The sequence below is a fragment of the Streptopelia decaocto genome, assembly GCF_964273445.1.
Source record: "Streptopelia decaocto genome assembly, chromosome: 1".
In the NCBI taxonomy this organism is placed as follows: domain Eukaryota; kingdom Metazoa; phylum Chordata; class Aves; order Columbiformes; family Columbidae; genus Streptopelia; species Streptopelia decaocto.
This window is the reverse complement of record NC_138663.1, coordinates 87,009,292-87,034,867: the sequence shown is the minus strand read 5'-3', so window position 1 is coordinate 87,034,867 and position 25,576 is coordinate 87,009,292. Positions and strand designations below refer to the sequence as shown.

Genomic DNA, 25,576 nt, shown 5'->3' with positions numbered 1-25,576 from the left:
AGCAATTTGGTGGCTTTTGTAGACATCTCCTGCACTGAGGCCTTCCATTGTAACTAGGAGCCTGTGTGTTTGCTGGCTGGATGTGTTCCCTGCCCACAGGTTTGGCTTGGTGCCTCGTCAGGCCCACGACCAAGTGCTGTTGCAACGTGGATCGATAATCCCCATCGGTCTCACAAGGAGTGGCTTGTGTGTGGGTGCGGTGGAGAACGTCGCGAAGCCCTGGTGTGATTTGAAGGTTATGCTTAGCATGAGATGGTGGAAAGGAATCCATAGTAATGATCTTGAAAACCTTTGCTTGCAGGAGAAACTGTTGTTGCAACCTCCTGCTTGCCCGTACATTCACATCCCCACAGTCTTAAGTTGATGTGTAATCTCTGTGGGAAATGCAGACCTAATAATCAGTCCAAGGACTCTTTTGTGTCAACAAGAGCCTGGTTTATTTTGCTTAATATTTGCAGCCATGTTGATCCTGTTCAGCTGCGTGAATTTGTGACCAGCTCCTTCTGCCTGTTCCCAACTCGAGGATGGAATTCAGATATGCTTTTTTTTTTTTTTTTTTTAGTTTCTTTCCTTTTTTTCTCCCCCTATCTCCAGGGTGGTGATAGAACTGAAGTACAAATATTTGGCTTTCCTGGTCAAACGTGTTGTAATATAGTTCTGAGAGCTCTCTCTTTATTCAGCTGTCTAACTACTCTGTCCACATTGAAATACAGAAAAAAGCTCAAGGTCAGTCAAATGAGAAACAACTGTCATGAGCTTGACTGGTGAATAGAGGTGCACATGGCAGAGTCTTGGCAATGGGAAGGAATGTGAGGATTATTATTTTAAATAAAAACTGTGCTTTTTAGCAGGAGTTCCTCACCTCTACATGCAACATAGGTAGGATCTTATTTCTGTGTTGGTAGGGAAGGGTCTATGTGATGGGAGCAGTGGTTCTGTAGCTGGGAGGGGGTCTTGTGTCAGAACTACTTGTTCTTAAAATGAAATAATCTTTGGAAAGGTGTGTGGGGAGAATGATGTTTGGACTAAATAAATCACCTTTTTTTCCCTTTGCCTCCTGCTTTTTTACCACTATTTTAGAAATATTTTGCTGTAGATAATGCCCTTGAGACAAATACCAAATGCTGACTGTCAAAAGGAAAGATGGGACTATTAGTATTGGCTCAGTGGTGAATTCATTAGATCTATTGCATGAAAACATGTATGTAGTCTATATCAAGACAATAGAATCTAGAAGCAAAACATAGATGAAAAGTTTAATGTGGGTTAATTGGAAGAAGGCCTGAAAAAGCACAAACTTTGGTTCATGGGTGCTACACTGTTATCCCTTTCCCTTGTGATGCTTCTGCTAGGCAGTTCACCCTGCCAAGCAACATCTTTCTCCAAGACACCAATTTAGGATTCCTTCCACTCTTACACAAAATAAAGAGAGTTATTGACAGCAAATGAGAGAAGCCCTGCTTGAAGTTAAATGTTAACCCTTTCTCTGCTTTCTGAAGCTTCCTCATAGTTGCACCTAGATTCTGCTGAACTTGGTTGCTCTGATACCCCCAAGCTCATTTGCAAGCAGTGGGGAGGACCTGGAGGGAGTTAGTTGGGAGCTTCTTGTGTAGGTTTGGCCCACAGGCAAATCCCACCTGTTTTATTGCTGTGTTTTGGAGGAATAGCTATTAGGTCAGGCAGAGGCCCATCAAGCAGAGCTTTGTGCTACTGGGAGCTGCTGCTGTATCCCTGAGACCTGTGAGGTGGAGAGTGGAGCTGCATCCTGGGACTGGGGTCTGGCCCTTCCACTAGAAGGGTAAGATCTGCCCATAAGAGGCCCTGTGTTACTGTGGTGATTGATGGTGGCAGGGTAAATAACTAGATGGACTGGAGCCTCAATCACCATCTGTCCAACTTCTCAATCACTCTGTTTATTTCCTGGGCTTTTATTAGAAAGTTTTTGATGGGGTGAGGTGGTGTGATGCTGCTGATTGATCTTGGCTGTATGCAAACAAAGGAAGAGCAGAGGTATTCACTGCAAGAGAATTGTTAATATATAGAGGTGAAATTTAAAGTACACTCTGGTCTTCTTAACGAGCCATTCTGTGAACGTTGTTTGTGACTTTCTGATGTACCTCTCTGTCTGAAATACCTTATCTGAGTGTGGCTTGGGAAGCAGTTTTGCCTGTGGAGTGTGCAGAAAGGTAAGAGGAATGAAAGAAGTGGGATGGAATCACACCTGTGAGCCCATACTTAGGGCAGAGGTGGTCCCGCCTCAATGCAGCTGGATGCTGCCCCCAGGTATTTTCAGACCTAAGAGAATTCAGGGCACCTGGATGTGGGCTTCTATGGGAACGGGGCAACAGAGCTCTAACCAGCTGTTATAGGGAGCAAATGCAGAGTGCTAAACACAGGGAAGGTGGAGAGAGGTTGTGTATGGTAGTAATATAGCATATACCAGTTTTCATGTTGGTAAGAAATGAGAGTAAGTGCTTAATTTTATAGAATATTGAGTCTTGAAAATCTTGCCTCTTTCCTCCTGATAATCTTATTTCTTACTAGTGTTACACTAGCAATATTATAAGATAATGGAAGTGGCAGCAAAGCTGAGTAAATGTTGTAGAGACTGTACGGTCAGCTTAGTTTTGTGAACAGAGGAAAACCAAATGAGGGTTCTAACTGCTGGATCAGAGCAGAGGGGAAGTGACCTTCCTTCCCCTCTCAGGCTTCTCCATATCAAAGTGTTAATCACCAAAGCTGTTGTTTCCCTTCCCTTGGCCTTCTCTGGGATAGATGGGAAATTTATTTTTTTTTTTAGTTGCTATGAGGGTGGTCAAACACCATAACAGGTAGCCCAGAGAGGTTGTGGAGTCTCCACCAATGGAGATATCCAAAACCCAACTGGGCACCTGGCTCTAGGTGACCCTGCTTGAGCAGTGAGGTTGGACTAGATGATCTCCAGAGATCCCTTCCAACTTCAGCCATTGGGGGATTCTGTGATTTATATTTGAGAGGCACTATATAGGGTTGAGTCTTATTCCATGGTAGGCACCAAACATGTAAGTGTCCCACACCTTTACCTTTGTGGTGATGAGGTGCCACAGGGACAGCAATTAAACCTTTCTTGTAGTAGGGTGTGGACTGCAGGATTTGCCCCCTAACACTGGCCTAGATGCAGAGCAGAAATCTTAGTCCTGAATGTTTGCTCTGTGGCAGCTGCTGCTCTTGATTACTCCCATGGAAATGCTGCATCCCTTCCCTGGCATATGGGTACAGGAGGCACAGGTAAGCCATTTGCTTAGTATCCTCCAAGATTCATCTTGCACAAGCTTTGGTCATTGGGATCAAAGATGAGGCTAGATGGAGGTGTCATCCTGGGGAGGACAGTTCTGCTAATTTTATAATAACATTTGGATCAGTAATTCATGTAGTTGCGTGAACAAAATTGTTTTGAGGTCTGTTTGCAAAGACTGAAACTTTGAGAAACACGAGGATTTGAAAAGCATGCTGGGGTCTCCAGGTGAGATATTAGCGGAGCATCAAAGAGGAGGAGGGAGGGATGCTTAAGTGCTGCCAAGAAGAGAAGCTGTAGATCTGTCATCTGGGAGGCATTGTTGGGCAACTGCTTGAAATAGTCAGAGGGATGCGACTTGGAGGGGGGAAAAGGGAAATGCACCCCAAGTACGGCAAATGAGGCCACTTCTTGGCCATTCAGTACTGCAGCAGGAGGGTGGCAGAGCTGTGTGTGGTGAGCTGCAGGCCTTATAACACCATCCCTCTCAACCTGGTGTTTCTGAGGGCCAGGCAGTAGAAACTGTACAAGGAGCAGCTCTCAGGCTTTGAATGTCTCAGTCACTGTTCCCAATGAAGCTCTGAACACATTGCTTGTGGCTCTCTGCCTCTTTTTGCACTCTTGAGTCTCAGCATCTGTAAAATGGAGATGATTACTGCTGCAGACATGTAGCATGTCACTGCAAAATCAAGAGGCCTTTCAGTAGTTGTACATTAACTATATGGGGGGGAAGCTAAATCTTACGAAAGTTTTTGGTTACCTGAGCAGACCCTGCAGGCATCTGGAGTGGCACTAGCCACGGCAGCAGGGCTGCCTGAAAATAGATGATCAGTCCTTAATAGAATGAATTAATCTTGGTGTTGCTTGTTGGCAAGCTGGCAGTTAAGTAAACACCTAATAGCCTTGGATTCATAGGCAGGTCTTTTTTTTCCTGCCACCTCCTGCCTTTTATTTCTTTTTTCTCTTCCTTAAAGGAAACTTGACTGCTCTTAGGCTGGTAAACTATCTAATCTGCAAGAGCCTTGAGATCTTAAAAAAGATATGCTCAGTGCATTCACCTGTAGGTTAGGAAGAGAAGCAAGTATCCGTGTTGGCGGCAAAGAGGAGGCAATTTGTAACCCTGTGCACATAAGGGCAATAGCTCCTGCTCAGGAACATTCCAGTCACCCTGGGAGTGGAGCAGCAGGAGAGCTCAAATTGGGATGTGTAGCAGTAGCAGGAGGCCTGTGCTGAGTAGGGCTTTCACTGGGTCCAGCCTGCATACTTTTTCAGCTGCATTATTGCACCTGCAGCCACGGTCTTAATTAGCTTTCCCTTCACAGGAAACAAAAATGCTAAATCTTTTGGCTAGATTCAGCAATGGCATTAAGGCCAGCAGGAGGGTGTCAGGGTGAAAATTTGTGTGAATGGAGCACTAATGAGTCATTATATGACAAGTTAACTGTTGGGCTTGTCCAGGAAGTTCTTACAGAAGTGGCTTTGTTTTGTAAAAGATGGGGGATTAATGCTCTACAAATTTGCCTTGGGCAGTTAGAAAGCTGCAAAGCTTTCACACCTGGACTGCCTTGTCCAGTTCTGGTCTCCCCAGTACAAGAAAAGTACAGTCCAGCACAGGGCCTACAAAGATGATGAACATGGAGCATCTCTCCTATTAGGAGAGGTTGAGAGGGCTGGGACTGTTCAGCCTGAAGCAGAGAATGCTCAGGGGGTTCTCATAAATGTGTATAAATACCTGATGGGAGGGCATGAAGAAGGAAGAGCTGAGTTCTTCTCAGTGGGTGCCTGGGTGAGAGTGACAGTATCAGAGGCAGTGGGCCCAAGCTGAAACCCTGGATATTCCATCTTATTCCATCTGAACACTTTTTTTTTTTTTTTTTTTTTACTTTCTATCTGTGAGGACAGTCAAATACTGGAACAGGCTGCTCAGGAGGTTGTGGAGTCTCCATCTGTGGAAATATCCAGAACTGACAGAGCCCTGAGCAAATTTGCCCAGAGAAAATATGGTAGGGATACAAAGGGTGAGGACGGGATGCTTATGTACTGTTAGGCACTGCGAGTTACTGTTCCCTGCAAGGGCAGGAACTGCCATTTCAAATTGGATTCTCAATAGAGGCTGCCAAGGGAAATAGACTCCAAGACTTGCATGTCCTCTTGGGATTTAAGGGCCTGCCTCATCCAGCAGCCAGCTATGCTGTGTGGATACTTGCTGCTCCCAGGTTCTGGGCTGCATCAGCAGAACACAATGTAAGAGTCAAGGCCAAGATGGAGTCATAGCAGTTACAAAGTCTTGTTCTCTGCTGGGATTTATAGTGCATGAGGTGGAGTCTGGGTATAACTCCTTCAGCTGTTGCCCTGCTCCCTTTCTCCAGTATGGCTTAGTGGGAAGGGAAATCAAGTTAATAGTGCTGCAGCATTTGCAGCATGGGTACACCTGTAAGCCAACCTAATTCCAGCCACAAGCTCCCAGCTGCTGTCCCCATAAGCAGCCTTGTTGGCTGGGTGATCTTGTTCACCCAAAGGTGTGCTTGGGATTACATCTCCACAAGGCTCTGGCCCTTACTGCAGTGTACTCCCAACTCCTGAAGTATGTGAGGGCTGTTTTCTCATCTTTCAGTTTGGGTTTGAGCTGTGGGAAAGGGATAGGTGGTGATCCTTCTCATCTGCACATGCGATGCTTTGCTTGTTTGTGAAGCAGCGTGTGTTCCCCATATCTGATGCAGGGCTTCACAAGGCAGGCAAGGGTCTTGCAAAGCTCCTTTAATGGTAAGGATGCAATGGCAGACCTCAATACCTTGCAGACTTCACTGGGGGAGAAAATCCTTCTCTTTTGGACAGGACTTGGAGAGCTCTGCTTTGTCTGGTGGATATTAAGAAAACACTTCCTTGCATCATATGTAGAAGTGTTTAGGGATATGAACTTGTTGTGGTATTCTTCTCTCTTCATCTAAAGTCTAGAAATTCCACAAATTTGCCCAATAGACATTTAAGATCACATAAAATGTCTAGTTAAGATCTTGGACTATGAAATACTAGTATTAAAAATAGTTCTTCAGCCTTGTGTTGGTAGTGTTGTGCTTGCCTGCTTGTGAAACAGTATTTGATTAAATGGCCATGGCTCCTCAAATAATACACTGTAGAATGCAGGTAACATGTATTCTTACCTGTATAAGCCAAACAGGATGAGAAACTAATAAAGCTAAGTAGTACACTGTGCCGCTGGGGATAAATGACTTGCTGCATATACACCGTAATGCAATAGTGGGAACAACTTGGATTTCCAAGGGACATTAAGACTAAATCATAGAATTATCCCTAGTGTATCTTAATAGATATGAAAACCTGTATTTTTTTATTACAGAAAGACAGACCTCTCTCATGTGTTTTGTAGGATACTTCAGAGCAGGTTTTTTCTTCTGGCTAACTTTTTCTGAACACCCTTTGAATTTCTGTTTGTGTTTTTCCTCTTAGAATCAATATTGAAAATACTTAGTTTGCTGAAAGGAAAAATATGAAGTGGGAAGAAGCAGCATTCTCAGTTGTATACAACTTTCACTTCTGTGTCGAAAGCCTGGGCAAACTATAAAAATAGTACTTTTTTTCTTTTTTTTGTTTGTTTTTCTTTTTATTACCACTCAGCATTAGCATATACTTTAAACATCCATTAGGTTTCTTAAGTTGAGAATTTAGAAGTAGAGATGCAACTTTGAGTCTTCCAATGAATACAAATGATTCTACTCATTTAAAGTAAACCTGACTATCTGCAACGTGTGTGTAACTCATGTAGTTTCTGTATACATTAATTCAGCGCAGAAGATAATTTCCCAATGTCCAGCTTGCATTTATGCATAGTTGAGGGTGCATCACCCAGTAGTACCATTTGCTGTGGATCTGATGTGAGCTCCTCATTGGACTGTGCTGATGAATCCAGCCCTGAAGGGTTCACAGGCAGGTGTCCAACCAGAAACAGTGTAAATCACCTCGTCTGTGGAGGTGGGCTTGCTTTAGCTGTTCCATAGACAAAAAGCTGCTGGACAGGTAGCTGGAATGTGTCCTTCCTGCAGTGACACTTGGTTTCCCATGGAAGGAGAATGGCTCTCTGTGCTTGCAGGACTCTGGCTTGACCATCGTGTCTTTGTGCTCCTTAGATTTGTTTTCTTGTTCAGTTCCAACACTGCTTTGTTTGGGTCCCCGTACCTTGTCGTAGTGACTACAGCTGGCTTGGGATCCCCAGCCCAGCAGGGCAGCAGCAGGGACTGAGTAAGCGGCGGAGTGACCTTCCAGTGCTGGCTGCTGGTGGTGGCAGACTACTGTGATGCCCTTCAGATGTTACCTGTCAGTCTTGCTTTTTATGATGGTGTTTTTCTTAACTTGGTTTTACCTCCCTACTGTGAAATTTACTTGGAAACAAAATTGCGTATGTAGTTTTTGTGGTCAGAAGGAAAAGCTGGAAGGCACCTCAAAAGAGTATCGCAAAAGTTTAGAGACAGGAAGGCAACGGAAAAAGATTCCAGTGTTTGTCCTTCTATCTCAAAGGAGTTCTAATTAAATTACTTATGATGTTTTTTTATTGAAGATGTTATTTTTTAGGAGTTGGTGACTGTAGCCTCTTCATTATGGTGACAATGGCAGAGAAGTTGGTAATGATTATAGCTTTTAATAAGGTGTTTTGTTCTAGTAAACTAAACTCCCATGTAATCCTAGAATTACTAAACAGGAATAGCTTGGAATTTTTCTTTTTGACTTGTGATTGCGGATGCAAGACCTTTTCTGAACCTGCTGTCCTCAGTGTAAGCATAAGCTGCCATCTCAGGTAGTTGCCCTTCTACTATCTTGCTAAGTCTGTATGTTTTTTTCAGAAGGTAGCACCCCTTTCTTTCTACCTTTACTCTTCTTGGAAGGTAAATCAAAATTGATATATCAATGAAAAGCCTTTCACTGATCTGGTGAGAGTTCATTCTAATCTTTCAAGATGTGGTGGATTTAAAACGGATTTATCTTATCTACCTAATATGATTTAAATTAACGGCCTCTAATCAAGATGTACCAACTCTTCTGGTGAGTTGTGCATTCTCATACCCTGTTTTCTTAAGCAATGTCTGCAGCTCTGGAGAGGGAGCTGAAGAGATGTTACTTTCAAATGGAAATGTGCCATTTCCTTTTGATGCAGACAAACTGCTTCCTTTTGCTTCTCAAAGCAAAAAATAAACTGAGGGCCTTCTATTTCACAGCTGTCCTACCTCCGCAATTGTGTGGTGGCGAGGTAATGTAAGGAGAAATTTCAGTTGCTGGTGCAGTGGGCTGCATTAAAACCCTTGCTCACAAATCAAAGCAACCTTCCTTGGCAGGTGGAGGGCGGACAGCAGTGTATTCCTCTTTTATTAGGTGGGGTGTGTATACGTTGTGGTCATCTTGGTATCATTTACAGCAGAGTTGGGTGCAAGCTGTTAACCTGCTTTTTCATCCCTAACTATTAATGTCATCTTCAGTGATCTTTGTGACTTTCTCGGTAATGTTGATTAAGTTGGGTATATAGGGGTCCAAGCAAGAAAATTCTATGGTTTGTGTATGTGTTTGCTTAATTTTATAACAGAAGTTATTCAGCTTGTTGCCCACTGGTAAGTAGAAGCTACTGAACTTTATTCCTCTTACATCTGCTGCATTTGTCCACTGTGTCTTGTCGGACAGTCACCTCTGACCTGGGGACAGGGTTGTGATTCTAGATTAGAGCAGCAGCAAGGAGGCACCTTCTGTAAATGACCTCTGGATCTGAATAACCAGTCTAGTCACAAACACTGCTGATGTCCTTGTGGATATTGCCATATTGGTCAGACTGAAGAAGTCAGACAGGTTTCTCCCACCTAGATTTGGAGCTGTCTTGTTCTTTGCCTTTGGCTAATACCTGTCTGTACTTTCCTTCCACTTCCTGCAGGTAGATGCAGTGCGGGTGAACGTCAACAGCAGCTCTGAGAACCTCCAATATCCTGTCCTGTTTGTAGTTCGCCAGCAGAAGGGAGTGCTGTCATGGCAGGTCCCACTAATTTTGCGAGGCCTGTAAGTACTGGAGTCTCTTCCTTGTAACACGCTGGTCTGCCAGCTGTATCTGGCATCAGCCTTTCTCAAGTGCTGGATCTTCCTACTTGTGTGGACCCCAGGGCTTGGTTACAAAGCACACTTGCTTATTGTTAGCTGAACACAGGAAGACCAAGATTTGGTAGGTAACCTCTCACTTGGCAGCCCGCTCTCATCTCTTAGTTTCTCAAATAGGTACATGGAGTACTAGAAGGTTTCTCTGCTGGGGATCTTTGCCTGTCACTAGTCAGTTAATCTACCAAATGGCACTGTCATAATTTCCACAGTTGCTTACAGTGCTTGCAAGTAGTTATTTGACTCTAGTTTGGAGCAGGGTTTGAACAAGCTCTTGAAAGAGCACCCTAACTGCTGTGTTACAGTGCATTTGAGGAATAAGGGTGCTCTTGTTTCTCACCCCAGGTGCACCTGCATTGAATCTATTCTGGAGGGCGAGTGGTTGTTTTAGGGGTGTTTTCTGTGTGAAAGGTATGCTGCTGTGTAGCTTTAGCAATGTCAGAGCTAGTTAGGCTGCAAGTGCTGAGACTTTGCTGACACTTCAGACCAGGCATAGGAGTAGTTACATTTATACAGTCCTAAAATTACATTTGGCCCTTTGAAGGCAACCATGAGACTGATGTGGCCCCCAGTGAAAATGAGTTTGAAACCCCTGCTTTAGACCATCTGAGATGTGAAGCTTCATCCTGTGACTGAATCCTGACAACAGGCAGCAAATACCCTGCAGTGTCTTGCCTGATGCAGGGGATGGTTACAGCAGCAGCTGTTCTGGGCTATCATTGCTCTCTCTGCCTCTACCGAAAGGCAGATGTTCTAGATCTGCAGATGGCACAGGCAGCCTCCAGGGAAGTGAAATGCTGGGGCTGGCCAATCCCTTGTGCAGACCACGAGAGGCAACTGAGGTGGAGTTTGAGCTCTGGGTGAAAGACTGAATTGTCCTGGCTTTTCAGATTAATATTTCAGTTATGCAACCGGGAAAAACAGTGTCATTCTTAGACCTGCAGAACAACTTTTTAACTGCTGTCTCTCTCTCTTTCTCCTTCAATCCAATTTTGCTTCTCCCCTTCCCTTGGCTGTTGTAGCTATCAGAGAACCTACAATTACCAAGAAGTGAGTCGGACCCTCTGTCCCTCAGAGCCAACACCTGAGACAAGACCTTCTGACCAGACTATATTTGTGGAGGTCTCTTCCATGGCACCATTTAATATCGCATATGAACTGCTAGTCACCAGGCTCGAGAACTTCCAACTTGAGTAAGCTGGGATGTGAGAATACAAATTTTATTTCTTCATGTGTCTGTAATAAAAGGAGTTGTTTTTTTTTACTGCCTACTCTTCCCTTGTTTTTCCCTCCCAGAAAAAAAAAAAAATCTTTTGCTTAATCTGAAGGTATTCTGTGTGTATTCCAAATCTGAAGGTATTCTGGGTGTATTCCAACTCTGAAAGTTTTAGACTTCAACATGCTGGCATTTCTTTTCTAGGACCAACAAAGCCTTTAACTTCACTGCCAGTCCTTCCCAGCCCCAGGTAAGGAGCAGTCCTGTGTGGCATTGCTTGTATGTCTTACCACATCCAAATGGTTGATGTGATCTTTTGTTAGAGATGGCAAAAGTGTTAGTGTTGAATTTTCTGCAGATACAGTGAGGAGGTAGCAGTGCCTCAGCCTCTCTAGGGGCACAATTGAGTCCTCTTGCAAAGCAAATAAGTGAACCAAAAACTACGACCCAGAGCAAATGAATGTCATCTGCAGTTCAGGAAATTCCAGAAATGTACAAAATTCCAGAGGTCATTGGGCTGCTACACTTCATGAGATCTAAGACAGTGTGCACCAGTGTCTTGTTCCAGCCAACAGTGGTTCAGTTGCCCTAGTGTGACTAGACAAAATTCAGTCTTTACTGGCGAAAAATAAATATATAAATAGGTAAGCTGTAAAGGTGCAACAGAACTCAGACTGCTACTCCTTGCTCAGGCAGCAAGCCAAGTTCTGAAGTGATAAATGAAATGCCTCATAAGTCTGGTTATTCAGAAGACAGCACACATGTACAGCACATCCAGCTGAGCAGCCTTGTTTAGAGCCCAACAGATACAAGAAGTCCTCTCTTGACTGAAAATGCTGTTGGCAGTAACTATAGTGATAGCTTGTAGACCTGGGAGAGTATGTAATTTACCCAGGCTGTCTGGTACTTCATTTTTGTTGTTGCTGTCATTGTTGGTAACACCACTTAATTTTAGGTTTCCTATTACCAGGTATCCCAGCTAATCTTCTTTTGCTGTCAAATGTCTTAAGCTGGTTTGTGCACACATGCCGTATTTTCTGTTACGGAAACATAGGGAATGGTAGTGGTTCTTTATAAAACCTCATTACTTAGGATCTTGTAATTTGAATGTAGAGTGTTTAGGATCTGGCCTGGAATTAACTTTGTGACTTTTGTAACAATTAATGTGAGATTCACTTTTAATTATAGGCCAGATGTACAGTCTAGAAGATATGTGCTTCTTCATCGGTCCAATGCTGAGGTTTTTGTAAATCTAAGTATTAAGAAGTTTGTAGGGAGAAGAGTAAAAAAAAAAAAAAAGGCAATTCAAAATCTAGATGAGTGTTGGAATAGCCTTAAGACTAGAAAAAGACAAGCATAACAACCGTAGAAGTTGTTGTCCAGAGCTCAGCTCATGCCTGAGGGCAGAAGGAGAAATTAAATATGCTCATATAGGCGAGGAGTATTGTCTGGGTCTGTTTATACCACTCACAGTCTGCAGGAGAGAAATGCAGGTCTTAATGCCCCTTGTCTGGTATAAGTGTGGCTTAAAAAGAAAATTACAGAAATGTCCTCATGAGTGACTTCCTGAAGGACCTAAAGCTTTCCAAGGGTAGTGCACCTGGGGAAAAAAGGAGCTCAGACCACCAACGTTCTTACTTGGTGGAGAGATAAAATGTGCTCCGCTGAAGAAACCAGCTTGGTGAGTTTTCAGTTTGTAAGGACTAGTGGTTGGAGCCAGCACTCCCTCAGCAGTGAAGGGACCCTGCTTGGAGGGGGGTGGTGGGAATAAGTGCTTTAGTAGAAATGGGCAAACTTGGAAAAAGCCTGGGTGATTTCTTACTTATCACTGCCTTTTCAGCTGGGGGCCCTCCTTCCTGGGAAGGAGATGGGGGAAAGCAAATCTGAAAGGGCTGGCCCTTGCTCTGCCCTAAGATTTATGTGGCATAAAGAATGTCTCAGGTTAACGATTTTGGAGCAGGAGCTTCAGTAGTTTCCCTCCCCATGGGCTATGCCTGCCCCCAGTGCAGGTGACTGTAAAGAAGGGAGGAAGGTAGCTGGTGTCTGTCCTCAGCCTTGTGTCCCCTCTGAGGTGGGGTGAAGTGCCCATCAGCCCCTTGTGGTAGCTCTGACTGTGAACCTGAGCTCTCAGGGTCTGGTCTCCAAGCGGGATGGTGGGAGTCCTTGCAACAAGCCTGCCTGCTGGGTCAGGCACAGAAACCCTACTTCTGCAGCAGCTGGCTGGTGTAGTACATCAAACTTTTAATGGAAAAATGTGCAAGTGATGTTGTCTGGGGCATCTTTTTGCCCTCATCTGAAAAGACCCTTGCAGGGTAACAGGGAAGGGTATCTCCTGACCCCACAGACTGTCCTGTGGGCCCACTCAGAGAATGGAAACAAAAGAAACATCATTCCTTGCGCCCAGAGTAAAGGTGGGAATACTGACAGATGTTAGTCTTTCCCAATTTTTTTCAGAGCTATAGCTGAAATATTTTCAAAGCTGAAGTGAGAAGTGAAAACTACCTTTACCCCTTGCCCTCAAAACCAAAGAAAACAAAAAAACCTGAATCCTACAACTAATATCAGGCATTTATTTCTGAAACTCTTCACAGTTTCAACCATTTGACTTAATACTTTCCACAATACTTTCTGTCTTTGAGGCAACTCATCTGAGAGAAACTCTGTGATATGTTCCATATATAAAGTACAGCCAGCAGTGTGGAAACACCTGGAAATTACTCATAGCAACATAAAATGGAGTAGAGTATGCAATGAAGTCACTTTAGCTTGATCACGTGGAAAAAAGCTTAAGAGGAGCAGAGGCTATACTGTATCTTGCATGTTGAAGATGTCTGTGTGCTGTGCAAGGGGGAGAGTTGTCTGTATGTATTTAATCTGCTTTTCTATACTATAAGATCCTAATATTTGAAGTCTGGATTTTTGTGAAAGCCCTGCATATCCAACCCCAAAGCCCAGCTTGGTCTGTGCAGGTATCTTAGTGGGGTCAGAAGTTACTGGCAGGGGTGATTTCTGGGCTGTAACTCTCAGTACTCTGCTTTCTCCTCAGTATTTTCTGTACAAGTTTCCTCAGGATGTCGATTCAGTCATTATTAAAGTGGTGTCTGATGCAGTCTACCCGTGCTCAGTTGTCTCCGTCCAGGATATTGTGGTAAGTCTGAGCGGAGAAGGGTAAGGAGCTGCCTGCTGGAGCTCTGTGTCTTCCTGTGAAGGGCTCTCTGCCCCAGCAGAGGGAAAAGCCCTAGGAAGGGCTTCACCCTAGTGTGGTGGTGGTGAAGAGAGCCCCTGAAAGAGAAATTAAAATCTTGTAGGAAGGAGGCAAGGAAGTTGTGGAGTTCAGGCAACTCATAGAAAGATTTTTATTGCCAATAGGTGAACAAGCTGTTCCTCTCCAGCCTGTCCGTAGGGCATTTGTGAGGTTTAATACCCTGCTGCCTGTCTCTCTGCAGAGTGGTATTGGGTGGGATACTGGTGGCTCAGGGAGGGGACAGTGCTGTCCCCTTGTCTTTTCCCTTGCTCAAGGCATCATGGGGAACTTCTGATTTCCAGACATGAAGTCTCTCCTCCTTTCCAATTTGATTTGCTCTCCATGCAATTACTCATTCCCTTTCCTGGGAAGGGGAGAACAGCTGTTCCCTGCCATGGAGGTTTGCTGTTGCTTGCAGCTGGGAAATAGTCTGGTATTTATCCTCATTTCCCACGTCCCTGAATGATGCAAGGACCTGCAGTGTAGGAGCAGCAAGATGTTGACAGAGTTGCAAGATGCCTTGGCTGCTGCCTCTGAAGTCCTGGCAGACACCTTTATTACCTGGGGTGGGGAGATAAATGGGTAACATTAACTCCTACCTGCATCCCCATGTTTGAATGGTAGAAGGGCAGGAGGGGAGACTGACACGTCATTTTCAACCAGCCAGGTACTAAGAGTAGTAGAAAAGAGTAAGGTGGCTGAATCCTCTTTGGGGATTAAATTGCAGCCCTCTTGTGAGAATGTCAACATTGTGAGTGCAGCTGCAACTGGTGTCTTCAGAGAGGCTTTTCTGACTTCTGAATGGATCCTGATTGTTTTGTTCTCTTTGTCAACCCAAGCGGGGCCTTTTTCTGCTGCTCTGCACTGTCTGTTCTCCTGCTGACTCCCTAAAAAATCAATTTGGATTTTGTACCTGGTTTAATCCTTAGTTGTGTCTGTTTCAGTGCCCAGTTTATGACCTGGACCATAATGTGGAGTTCAATGGTGTTTACCAGTCTATGACCAAGCAGGCAGCTATAACAGTGCAGGTGAGACACTGATTTTTTTTTTTTTTTTTTTTTTTTTCCATTGGTGTGTAGATTGGAGTTTTTTGGTATTTGTTTGTTTGTTCCTGCCCCCACCCATCACTGGCTTGTCTTGTGCATCCTTAGTTTTATTTTGTTGATTCTGGTGTGGCTGCAATCCTTTATTTTTATTAGATCAGCTGATATAAGTAGAAGAAGAGATGTAACCTTTCACTACAAAACCTTGCTTACATTTGCTTAGGTAGGCATGTTACGTCTTAGGTGCTGAGGCTCTAGATCAGAGTGGCTGCAGCCAGGTGTCTTCTGTTCAAGCCTTGGCTCTTCCATCACTGGGTGGTGGTAGTGGGGCCTTAAAATAAGCAAAGCTTAGGTAGATGGTTTGCACTAATCAAAATAAATAAACACATTAGCATTGGTTTGCTTGTACTGGGGCACTGCTGTACTGCATACTGGTGAAATCAATCAGCTTATTGCCAGCAAGACAGAAGCCAAGCTTTGTCCAGAACAGGCAGGTCTCTGTAAGCCTGGTGCCTGCGTAGCAACTAAAACCTGATCTCTGGCCCTGTGGAGATCACCTCTGCTTTGTACTGGAGGGAGAGGCTACTTCACTTCTCATAGATCCTGTTGTCTTCTGTCCTCCCATGCAGAGAAAGGACTTCCCAGGTGAGCAGTTCTTCGTTGTGTTTGTCATAAAGCCAGAGGATTATGCCTGTGGGGGTTCTGTGCCTTCCTCCGTTCATGGTAAGTTGTGCTGGGAGGCAGATTTAGTTGCTTCATGCAGGTGGTGGAGCAGCGGAGTCCTTGGGGGGCCTTCCTGTGGGATGACACAAGGATGGTCATATAGTTATGTCTTATCCAGGTAGCTGTGAAGAAGACTGAAGTCCTTCCAGGTGTTTCTCTCTTATCCGAAAGCTGTCAGTGGAGCTGTACTGGCAGGGTGTGCTAAGCCCTGCTGAAAAATAACAAGTTGCTAGCATGGCATCATGCACAGTAGTGTTTTGCCAGCAGAGGTTTGGGCGAAGGCAAAAATGGTGTCCCAGGATTTGTGGTGACAGAAACTGCCCTTTGAGGACTAGATGAATAGGAGATGAGATGCCTGTGGGATTCAGGCATCCGCACTTGAGCAATATATGGAAGACTCAAGCAGGGATTTCTAGTCTGAAAAACAGGCTGTGGGTAGAGGTGAGCTGAAGGAAGCACATGGAAAAGGCTGTACATTTAGAAATCTGGGAAAGGTTTAGAGCAAAACCACACACATGTTTTAGTGAAAAGCCAGGCCCTGGTGTTTTTGCAGGTGCCAAGAACTGAGATAAGGGCCAGAGATTGTTAATGTTTGGTTGTTTTTACATTTGGTGTACACTTTGTATCTCACAGGGAATGTCAACCGTACCTGGAACTTGCAGCGGACAAAGAACCTTCAAGTGACAATTGTGCCCTCTATTAAAAGTCAGTGTCTTTGTGCTATATGCAGCTTTATGGGGGGACTTGGTGGTTCTGTGTAGGAGGGTCTGGCTGGGACAGCAGCCCTCTGGTGGGATGGGGCAGAAAGCACCAGCAGAGGAGTCAAAGCTGTTGCAGCCCTGGTCCCTTCCAGGAGGTGTTGCGTGGCACACCAGCTGGCAATGGGGGTGAAGAAATGGTGGGAGACCTTGCAACATGTGCTGGTGATTTGTCTTGAAGGACTGTTTGGGGCTTGGCATTGGCACCAGGTGGTATTGGGAAAAGCAAGACAGGAGCACTGGCTCCAGGAAGGGCTATCTCTGCTCTGTGAGCTGACTGATGCTTTCTCTTCCCTCAGAGTCCGTTTATGTCCAGGCCATGTTCTTCAGCTTCCTGAGTTTCCTCTCCTTTTACTTGGGATCAGTGGTGGTTGCTTTTGTGCACTACATCAGGTGAGTTGAGGAGTTTTACAATAACAGCCTTTCTGTTTCTCTTCCTGCAGTGAATTCAGGGCAAGTGGGGCAGCAAGCATCTGAACAGAGCAGTGAAACAAGCTCATGACTACTCAGTGGGCTCCTACTGACCAAAGTGTGTGTGTGTGTGCGTGCTCTTTCTTGCTGTTATTTTTAATTTGTTGTGAGCATATGTACTGCTTGGCACCTGCATTGAAAGAGGTGGTATTGGCTTCTTAAGCATCACACTGATGTGTGCCTCTAGCTCCTTCTGTGCTTTCAGTAGATTCTATGTGCTTGGTCCCCTGAGTAGGGGAGTTTGGTTTGGGAAGGTGTTCTGAGAGTCTCTCCCAACACAGAGTGCACGATGGGACAGTCATGTAACTGGTTGTCCTGGCTCTGGTAGATAATTGAGGGGGTAAAAAAGCCCTCTGTTGCTTTGGAAATCTGAGAGGTAGACAGCAAACAGTCATGGCTGAGCCATGCCTGGTCCAAACAGTATTTTGTTTATTTGTTTTTTTAGAGCTTGCACAGTGTTTAACTGTTGGTGTCCTGGATAATCCTGCCATGGCTGGCAGGTGGTGGGCCTTATTTGCTATCTCATGAGAACTGCCTGTTCTTTTTCAGGGTTCGGAGGAAGGCTTCAGCTGGGAGATTGAGTCCTGAGGATGGTAAGGTGTCAGCTTTAAGTGGACAGCACAGGTCCCAGATCAGACAAGAGACTGTTAGTCAAGTACCTTCTGTCCCTTCAAACTTTCTTCCCTGTACATGTACCACATAGGCTCTGCTGCTGAAAGATGTTAGAGCTTTTTCTTTGCCCTCACAAGAGAGGGCATTTGAAGCAGGCTGTCCTGAACCTGGTCCTGACCTCTGCCCTGAGGCACTGGCTTTTAGACGGGTGGAGGGAAGGGCAAGCCTTCGCTAGACCTGGCTACAGGCTAATGTTACTGCTGCCAGGTCTATGAATTTTGAAACAAGGCACCTTGAGCTTGTCAGCTCTTATGCTTTATGATTTCCTCTGCCTGGTTTAAGCATGGTGTCTATTTTTTAAATTTAAATTTTAATTTGTTTTTAGCTAGGAGTTGCAAATAACCAAGTGAATGAATGACTAATGCAGTTAGGTAGTTACAAGTGTTTCTGTTATTTACTTTGGCGTTGGATTAAGTTTACTTCATGCTGCACCCACATTTTGACATACTGCAGATTTCTGCATTAAAAAAAAAACATAGCTGCATCTAAGAGGCTACCAGTGAAAGACAGAAATTTTTGTCATGTGGATGGGGGGCTACTGGGACTTTCTGCTTTCTGGAGAAGTGAGAGAAGCTGGCCATCTCATTTTGTTTAAATATTAGTGTCTGCAAAGTAGTTCAAAGCATTGGTCTGAGGATGAAGGCATCATCATTTGTACCTCCCTTCTGGGGAGATGGAGGATATTATGTTTTGGTAGCATTGAAAGGTTCTTGGTGTGTTCCCTTTTTTTAATCCCCAGCTTATTCAGTTTCTCCAGTCTGCTATGTACGACCAGATAAGCATACTAGTATAACTAAGCTGTGCTTAAAGGATCAGCAGTGGAACTTCACTCTGACCTGGCATTACTTGAGTTAATATTTCTACCAAGTGCCTGGGGGCATTTGGCTTCTCAGGAGTGGCTTCTTTAGCCACTGAGATCCACATAGACGTCCCTGTGTGTGGAATGTGCGTAAAAGGTTTTCTTCACAACCAAATGAGCAGGGGACTGTAAAAATGTGCTTAAAATATTCTAATTTTATGTCATTTGGGATGTATCCTGCTGTGAGACAACAGCATGTCTTAGAGCGCTGGAGAAATGGGAAGGGCCTGTGTGGAGTTTGGGGAAGCTGAAGGGACCTGACCGAGGCCCTGGAAGAGCTCCAGGATGCTGAGACAAGGGGTCACTGTCTAAGGCAAGGAGGCACAGTCTCAGCTGGGTGAGACTGGCAGCCCCAGGGAGTGCTGCTGGTTCTGCAGCTGAGGGTTCAAGTACTGAAGCCAGATTAGAAGCTGCTTTCCAAGCTGCCCTGGTAAGAGGTGGAAGTTAAATTCTGATGCTTGTGAAAGTTCCCAAAGAAGCTGCAGGGCACAGATGCTGTGCTTAGCATTGACCTGGAGGACAGATAACTGGTTTCCTGGGAATGGAGGATTGTTGAACAGTATCCCTGTGAAAGGACAGAGGACCACAGTTCCTTCAGAGTTTGCAGGTTTCCTTCCAGAGCCACCTGCTCCATCTGTGACCTGTCTTCTCCCATTTATTTTACACCACATTCATAGAGTACTTTCCTCCAGGAAGAAACCATGTCCTATCCTCGTGCTGTTTCTTTTTCTATTGTGTCTCTTCAGGGTGTGTGTCTGTCTGACTGATGTCTATAAAATGGTAACTAGCATCTTCCCTGTCAAGGAATAGTTTGGGTTGGAAGGGACCTTCAAAGGTCATCTAGTCCAACCCCCTTGCAATGAGCAGGAACATCTTCAACTAGACCAGGTTGCTCAGAGCCCCGTCCAGGCCTTGAATATCTCCCGAGATTGGGGCATCTACCACCTCTCTGGGCAACTTGTGCCAGTGTTTCACCACCCTCATAGTAAAAAATTTCTCCCTTATATCTAGTCAGAATCTCCCTTCCTTTAGTTTAAAACCATTACCCCTTGTCCTATTGTTACAGGCCTTACTAAAAAGTCTGTCCCCATCTTTTTTATAAGCTCCCTTTAAGTACTGAAAGGCCGCAGTAAGGTTTCCTTGTAGCCTTCTCCAGGCTGAACAACCTCAAATCTTTCAGCCTTTCTCCATAGGAGGTGTGTTCCTTCTGTTCTCCAGACCACCCAGGGCACACTGGCTTTCTCTTGACTTTTTTTTCTCTTCTTCCCACCCACTGGAGTTTCTTTTCCTCCAAAGTACCCCTGGGCCTCCCCTTCCCTTTCCCCACCAAGAAAATGTGGATGGAGGTGCAGAGTAATCTGTCTCTCCCTGTTGTCTTTGAATATCCTGCGACTCCATGTGCGCCTTTGCTCTTGTCACCCATCTTGTGCCTGGCTTCTGTGGTTAACTTTTTTTTAATCCTGTGGGACACCTTCCATTCCACATCATCACTGTCTGGTAGAGGCAGTAGCTGGAGGAACCACACCTAGTGCGATACATTTACTTTGCTGACTCACACATGGGGAAGTGGGACTGAAATTAGTAGGTGAGCTGGATCTGAAGCAGATGTTAGAGACAGGGCAGGGTGCCTTTTCTCCTTGGCCTCCCTGCTTTGTCTAGATTTAAATATTCCCGTGGTTACTTGGGAAGAGAAGGTTGACAAGTCACTTGAGAGCATAAAGCCTGGTAAAAAAAGGAAGGAGCATCAGTGTGGAACAGGCTTAATGGGAGAAGGAAGGGTGCATGTGCCTTGGTGTCGTGAACATTGGGAAATTATTTTCTCTCCATCTTCCCAGTGATCTGGACTTCCAAATGACTTTAAAGCAGCAGGAAAAACTGCCTTGAGAGAAGGGAGGGTTGCCTAGCAGGTGAAGAGTAGAAGGTGGATCTTGTTCCTGCAGCAGCCTGCAAAAACATCCTGCTAATTTCAGCTCAGGGCTAAAGAGGTGTCGTGTGGGGGGCTGTGGTGTGCCAGAGCCTTCCACCTGGTGCTCAGTCCATGCCATGTTGTCCTTTTCAGATGTTCCTCTAAGCTGTTTGTTGTCCAGTCAGAGGGATGGAGCAGGAGGGTAGGGAAGCTGAAATGGAGACCAATTCTTAGCCCATGGCCCACCAAGCATAGTGGGTGTGTCAAAGGAAAGCAGTAGTTTGGACTTGAAACATCAAATGTCATTGTTGGATGGGTGCTGCGCTGCATAGGAGTTGGGCTCAGGCAGGGAACAGTTTTGGAACTCTTTACATATGTGGCTAATGGAAATGGTATAGAAACTCACACAAAGTGTTACAAAAGTGCCCTGAATTGCTAGCTGTGAAGAGGAGTCTGCCTGTACCTGTCAGTCTGGGACAGATCAGGTGCTGGGAAGCCAGAGGTGCAGGTTGGGAAGACAGACCACGGCCAGTCTGCAGTAAGATTGCTTGGCTTTAACTACTATCCTGTGTCCTATGTCCTTTGCTGCTGACTGGCCACATGATATTGTTAGGAGGGTGAAGCTTTACAAGCAGCTGGGCCTGTCTCGCTGTTTTTCACCACTGAAAGATGTGGTCCTGCTCCTTCTGCTCTTTTTCCCTCCCTTTTGGGGAGATGCGTGTTTGACCCCTCATTGAGGGGTTTCAGCTGACTTTGTTTACTGATGTATTTGATGCCAGTTCAGCAGCTGTGCCCAACCACAGGGGGATCAAACAGGTATCAGGCAAAAAGAGAGACTGAAGCCAGATGGTGAAGGTCCCAGTGCAACCTGACTGGGAGATGCAGCCCTCCTTGTTTCAGGTGTGTGGGCAGGAGGCAGGGACGTCACAGCCCCCAAAGGTTTGCCCCCTTGTCATCAGCACAAGATCATGACTGCTTTTTTGCATGGAGCAGTTTTGCTTTCTCCTTGCTTGATTAAAACTACGTAGCAGCCGTCTTGCCAAGGGCTGTCTACAACTCTTCCAGGGACAACTGGAGGCAGCAATATTTGAATAGATCAATGTGTGAGGAGGAGAAAGAGAAGAAGTTCATAAGGGTGCTCTGAATATCGTGAGACTTGCTCTAGAATTTGCCAAATCTTGCAGCCCCATAATGTGATTCCTGCAAAGTGCTGGAGGGAGGCTCATGTTTTGTGAGCTGAACTGGCAGCCTGTGTGTGGAGGCTGAAGGGAATGGGTTTGCTTCAGGTTGCAAAGCAAAGGTTTCCCTTTTGCACAGTGTTCCCATGGGGGGACTGCCATCTGTTTTGGAGGAATACCGTTTTTCCCAAGCCCCTGCAGCTCTTCAAGCTGTTTGTGTTCACCTCAGAGATGTTTTACAGCACTGACATGAAACTAATTGTCCCTTTTGGATCTATTTCCACAGGATCTGGGATTATGACATCTTCACACCCCATCACAGCCAGCACCCCTGAGGGAAGCAGCTATGGTGCTATTGGTACAGTATCTTCCAGAACTTGGGGCACAGGGAAGCATCTGCCTGGGGTAGGAGAAAGCGCTTTAAAGTGCTTTAAAGCCAGAAAGAATAAAGCTGCAATCTGGTTTAGGAGCAGCTTGCAACTACTTGGAAAAAAAAAATACAGCTTGGGAAGTTCAGGTTGCAATTTAAGGCAAAACATCTACATCAAAAAGGTGGCAAATCTTTGGAAGAGGTGGTCAGAGATCCTCTGTCATTGGAAATGTTCATCTCAACTAGACAAAGCCACAGTCACCTGATAAGTGTTGGTGACAATGCTGCTTAAGGCAGGTGTCACCCAGCTGTTGGGCTGTGAAGGTGTGATATCTCTGGACACCTGACAAAGAAACACGGAACTGATATTTCATGAGGTCTGGGGAAAAAAATCAGGAGGATTTAAGTCCTGCAATAGCACTACTCTACCCCCCCTTCCCCAGTCCCTAAGGTAGTGCTTTAAAAGCATTTGGGAAATGAAACCTGTGTTCTCCTTAGGCCAGTATGGGCAGAGGGCTGTCTGGGAGCTTGGCCAACCTGTGGGAAGTGCAGGCAGGTCCTGCTGACCTGCAGGTGACCAATACTGTGCATGCAATGGGAGTAAAGCTGATGCTTTCCCTGCTTTGAAAAATTGTCTTTCTCCCTCTTTGTCTTTTGTTCTACAATATTTTTAGGTAAGCTTATCTATAAAGCTCATATAAAATCTGGAGATTAACTAGGTCAGCCTTTTTCTGACCCCTGAACAGTATGCTTCTTTTCCTAGAGCTTTTTGGCTTGTCTCAGGCTTCCAGATTTCAGAGTCCAGGTTAGTAAGGGTAGAAAATATTATAGGTGAAAAGTAATAGAATAAAGGATGGGGAAAAACAAAAATGCTGCAGAGCAGGGAAGATGGTCCTTGAAAATGCTTTTAGCTGGTATTTGAGACTTTTAGGAAGGTTTGTGATCATGGAGAAACTTGATCCCTGAGGTGACTGCATCAGCTTGTCCCAGCAAATTGTGGCTGATGTCTGGGGCAGCTTTCTTGTTGCTGTGCATAGAGGGATTAAACCTTTACCCTGCCTGTTTCCTTCTCTGTGCTTTGCTCCAGACGAGTCAAGCTCCAGTGGTGGACATCAGTTGTCTTCCCCTGAGCGCAGGCCACCAGCTGGTTCTGACACAGACAGCTCTGTGGAGGAGGAGAGTGACTTCGACACCATGCCAGAAATTGAAAGTGATAAGAACGTCATCCGCACTAAGGTACAGCTGGCATTACAGCTGTGGCTGTGATGCTGGGCCATGGAGACATCTTGGGCCAGGACCAGCACTAGTCACTTGCCAGGGTTTTTAAGCTGCTTCCCTTTCAGGGGGATTTAATCTAATAAAGCTGAATGTGCTTTTTAGTGCTCTTTCAGAGCCTAGAAAGTTTTTCTGCTGGGTGAAGTGTGCTGCTGAAATGAGTGTTTTAATATGGAAAATCAGAATGTATTGGGGACTTTTAAGAAAGGAGGAAGAAGCCCAGAGTGTCCCAGAAAGTCCAAGGAGGTGAGACAGCATAGGGAGAAAATAGTGTGCAACAGTAGATAGTTATCTGATATGAGTAGTGTGACTGCAGTGGATGTACAGAGGGACTTTAAACTGGCAGCTCTCAAACTGCCTCTTTTTGTCATCCTGCACTGCTCTGTGTGGTCAGAACCATTCCTGGAGGTCAGAGGGTTTTGCAGAACTCATTACCCACAGAATCATGGGATACAATGATCTCACTGTGTAAAAGAAAAAAAAAAAAAAGGTCCAAATAGCACCAAATTGCATGTTGTCCAAATACTTCAAGATCTTCTACTGGCTTCTGTAGTCTTTCATTAGTTCTTTTCTCTTTTCTTTCTACTTTCCCCACCCATTAATGTTTTAGGTGTTCCTCTATCTATCAGACTTGTCCAGGAAGGACCGAAGGATTGTCAGCAAAAAATACAAGATCTATTTCTGGTAAGGAGAATACAAACTGGTAAGGCCCAAGCTATGAACCCAGTCTCTAGTTGTGGAATCTGTCCACATGCCCTACTTCTGAACCACACTTTAGACCTGAGGAAATTCTTTGAGCTGTCCTGTTACACATTTTGACCCTGTTACAACCAGTAACTGCAGATCCATGTACCTCAAATAAGGATATTTATGGACCAGTACACACGTGATCCTGGTAATGGGTTTCGGTTTGCATAGTTGCTTTGAAGTACGGTAACAACAATTGTGCTGAGACATACTGGAGAAGGGGATAAATTGGCACTCAAATACAGCTTGTGGTCTGCATCCTGGATTTTCTCGTGCCCTCAGCATTTACCTCCTCCTTGCATTTGCTCTTCTGCTTCAGGAGATCACAACCAGAAGCATAAAGCTCTAGCTGGGAGAGCAGGGTCGGAGCCCTTCCAAGGTGTACTGATTCCTCTGCAAGCACCATGGGGCTCTGTCCTGAGTGTACACCTATTGTTTCGGTGTGTATAACTGCTGCCACTGTCTCCTCTCTGCAGGAACATCATCACCATTGCAGTGTTTTATGCCCTGCCAGTCATCCAGCTCGTCATCACTTATCAGACGGTGCGTTGGGCTCTGTGTGGCTGTCCCCTGTGCTTGGGTACTCTTGCCTTTAAAATTGTTCTGTGATGTCATGGCCTAAGGATGGTGTGACCCAGATCACCCAGGAATCCCGCTCTGTCTGGGCAGCAGTTTACCTGAGCTGATCTCTCTGCCCCATGTGTTGGGTGTTGATACTGGCTTGGCTCACTGAGCTTGCGGTTCTGCTATTTTTGCTTGGGAAGCGGGAGTGCAGCTGTTTTTCTGCTCATCTGATGTCTCATTTGGGGCCTGTTTCATTTTAGAGGCAGGAGGAATCTGCTGTTACCTCTGAAAGCAAGTAGGGTTTGCTCTGATATGAGTGATTTTTCCTCCCTTCTCCCCAGTCTGCCCTTGCTATCCTGCTGTTACTCAGGTATCTGCAAGCAGATCTATTAGGGGTGGGGTTGAGAGCACCAGTATGTTTCCTCTGAAGACTGTTGTCAGGTTTGCGGCCTGTGGCAACATCTTGTCCACCCCTAAAAGCTTCACCTGCAGATGTCAGTACTCCCCTGTGTCAGTGCTAGCATCTAGTCTTTGTCCTGGTACACCTTGTGTACATGCAGTATTTGCACAAAACAAATCCCCCAGAGCACGGAGGATTTGCTAATATCAGGTCTCCCACCTCCTCTCCGTCTAGGTAGTGAACGTGACAGGCAATCAGGACATCTGCTACTACAACTTTCTGTGTGCTCATCCTCTTGGGGTGCTGAGGTGAGTGAGCCCTGCGGTCACTGCATTATTATCCTGTGCCTCCTGAGTGTTTGTGCTGTGCCCAGGTTAGGATTTTATCCTTGCCAGGCTCACATTAACTGTGTTGATAAGACTACTGAGAGTTTAGGACTCCGAGCTTTCTGTTTTGCTCAGCTGTAGCTTTCTGTTGCAGTGAGACACACACACCCAGGAACATATGGCACCTGGGTGTCCCTAGCAAACCTACGGCACAGCAATTAGGTGCTCCTGTGCTCTTTTGGACACTGTCACTTGTATCCAAGGAGCAGCAGCTCTGCAAAGAAGTTCAGATCCATCCTTTCAGTGCAGCATTTCTCTGAACTAATGCAGAAGTGCAAAGAAAGCTCAGAACTGGGAATCTTACAGAGGAAGTGTTAACTCCACTGGGGCAGGTGACCTATGCAAC

The 25,576-nt window shown here is 45.3% G+C and overlaps 1 protein-coding gene across 1 annotated transcript in view; it reads left to right on the top strand.

Moving 5' to 3' along the window:
* SIDT1 (SID1 transmembrane family member 1) overlaps nucleotides 1-25,576 on the top strand; it is a gene marked incomplete at both ends in the record, with an annotated part of 44,750 nt that overhangs the window by 8,962 nt on the left and 10,212 nt on the right. The window contains 14 exons of the mRNA XM_082050209.1: nucleotides 9,204-9,325; nucleotides 10,441-10,611; nucleotides 10,839-10,884; nucleotides 13,681-13,782; nucleotides 14,823-14,906; nucleotides 15,551-15,644; nucleotides 16,278-16,349; nucleotides 16,702-16,795; nucleotides 17,423-17,466; nucleotides 21,775-21,846; nucleotides 22,946-23,094; nucleotides 23,744-23,817; nucleotides 24,357-24,423; nucleotides 25,079-25,152. Of these exons, the coding sequence (XP_081906335.1) occupies nucleotides 9,204-9,325; nucleotides 10,441-10,611; nucleotides 10,839-10,884; nucleotides 13,681-13,782; nucleotides 14,823-14,906; nucleotides 15,551-15,644; nucleotides 16,278-16,349; nucleotides 16,702-16,795; nucleotides 17,423-17,466; nucleotides 21,775-21,846; nucleotides 22,946-23,094; nucleotides 23,744-23,817; nucleotides 24,357-24,423; nucleotides 25,079-25,152 (1,265 nt within the window). The remainder of the gene's footprint in view (nucleotides 1-9,203; nucleotides 9,326-10,440; nucleotides 10,612-10,838; nucleotides 10,885-13,680; nucleotides 13,783-14,822; nucleotides 14,907-15,550; nucleotides 15,645-16,277; nucleotides 16,350-16,701; nucleotides 16,796-17,422; nucleotides 17,467-21,774; nucleotides 21,847-22,945; nucleotides 23,095-23,743; nucleotides 23,818-24,356; nucleotides 24,424-25,078; nucleotides 25,153-25,576) is intronic.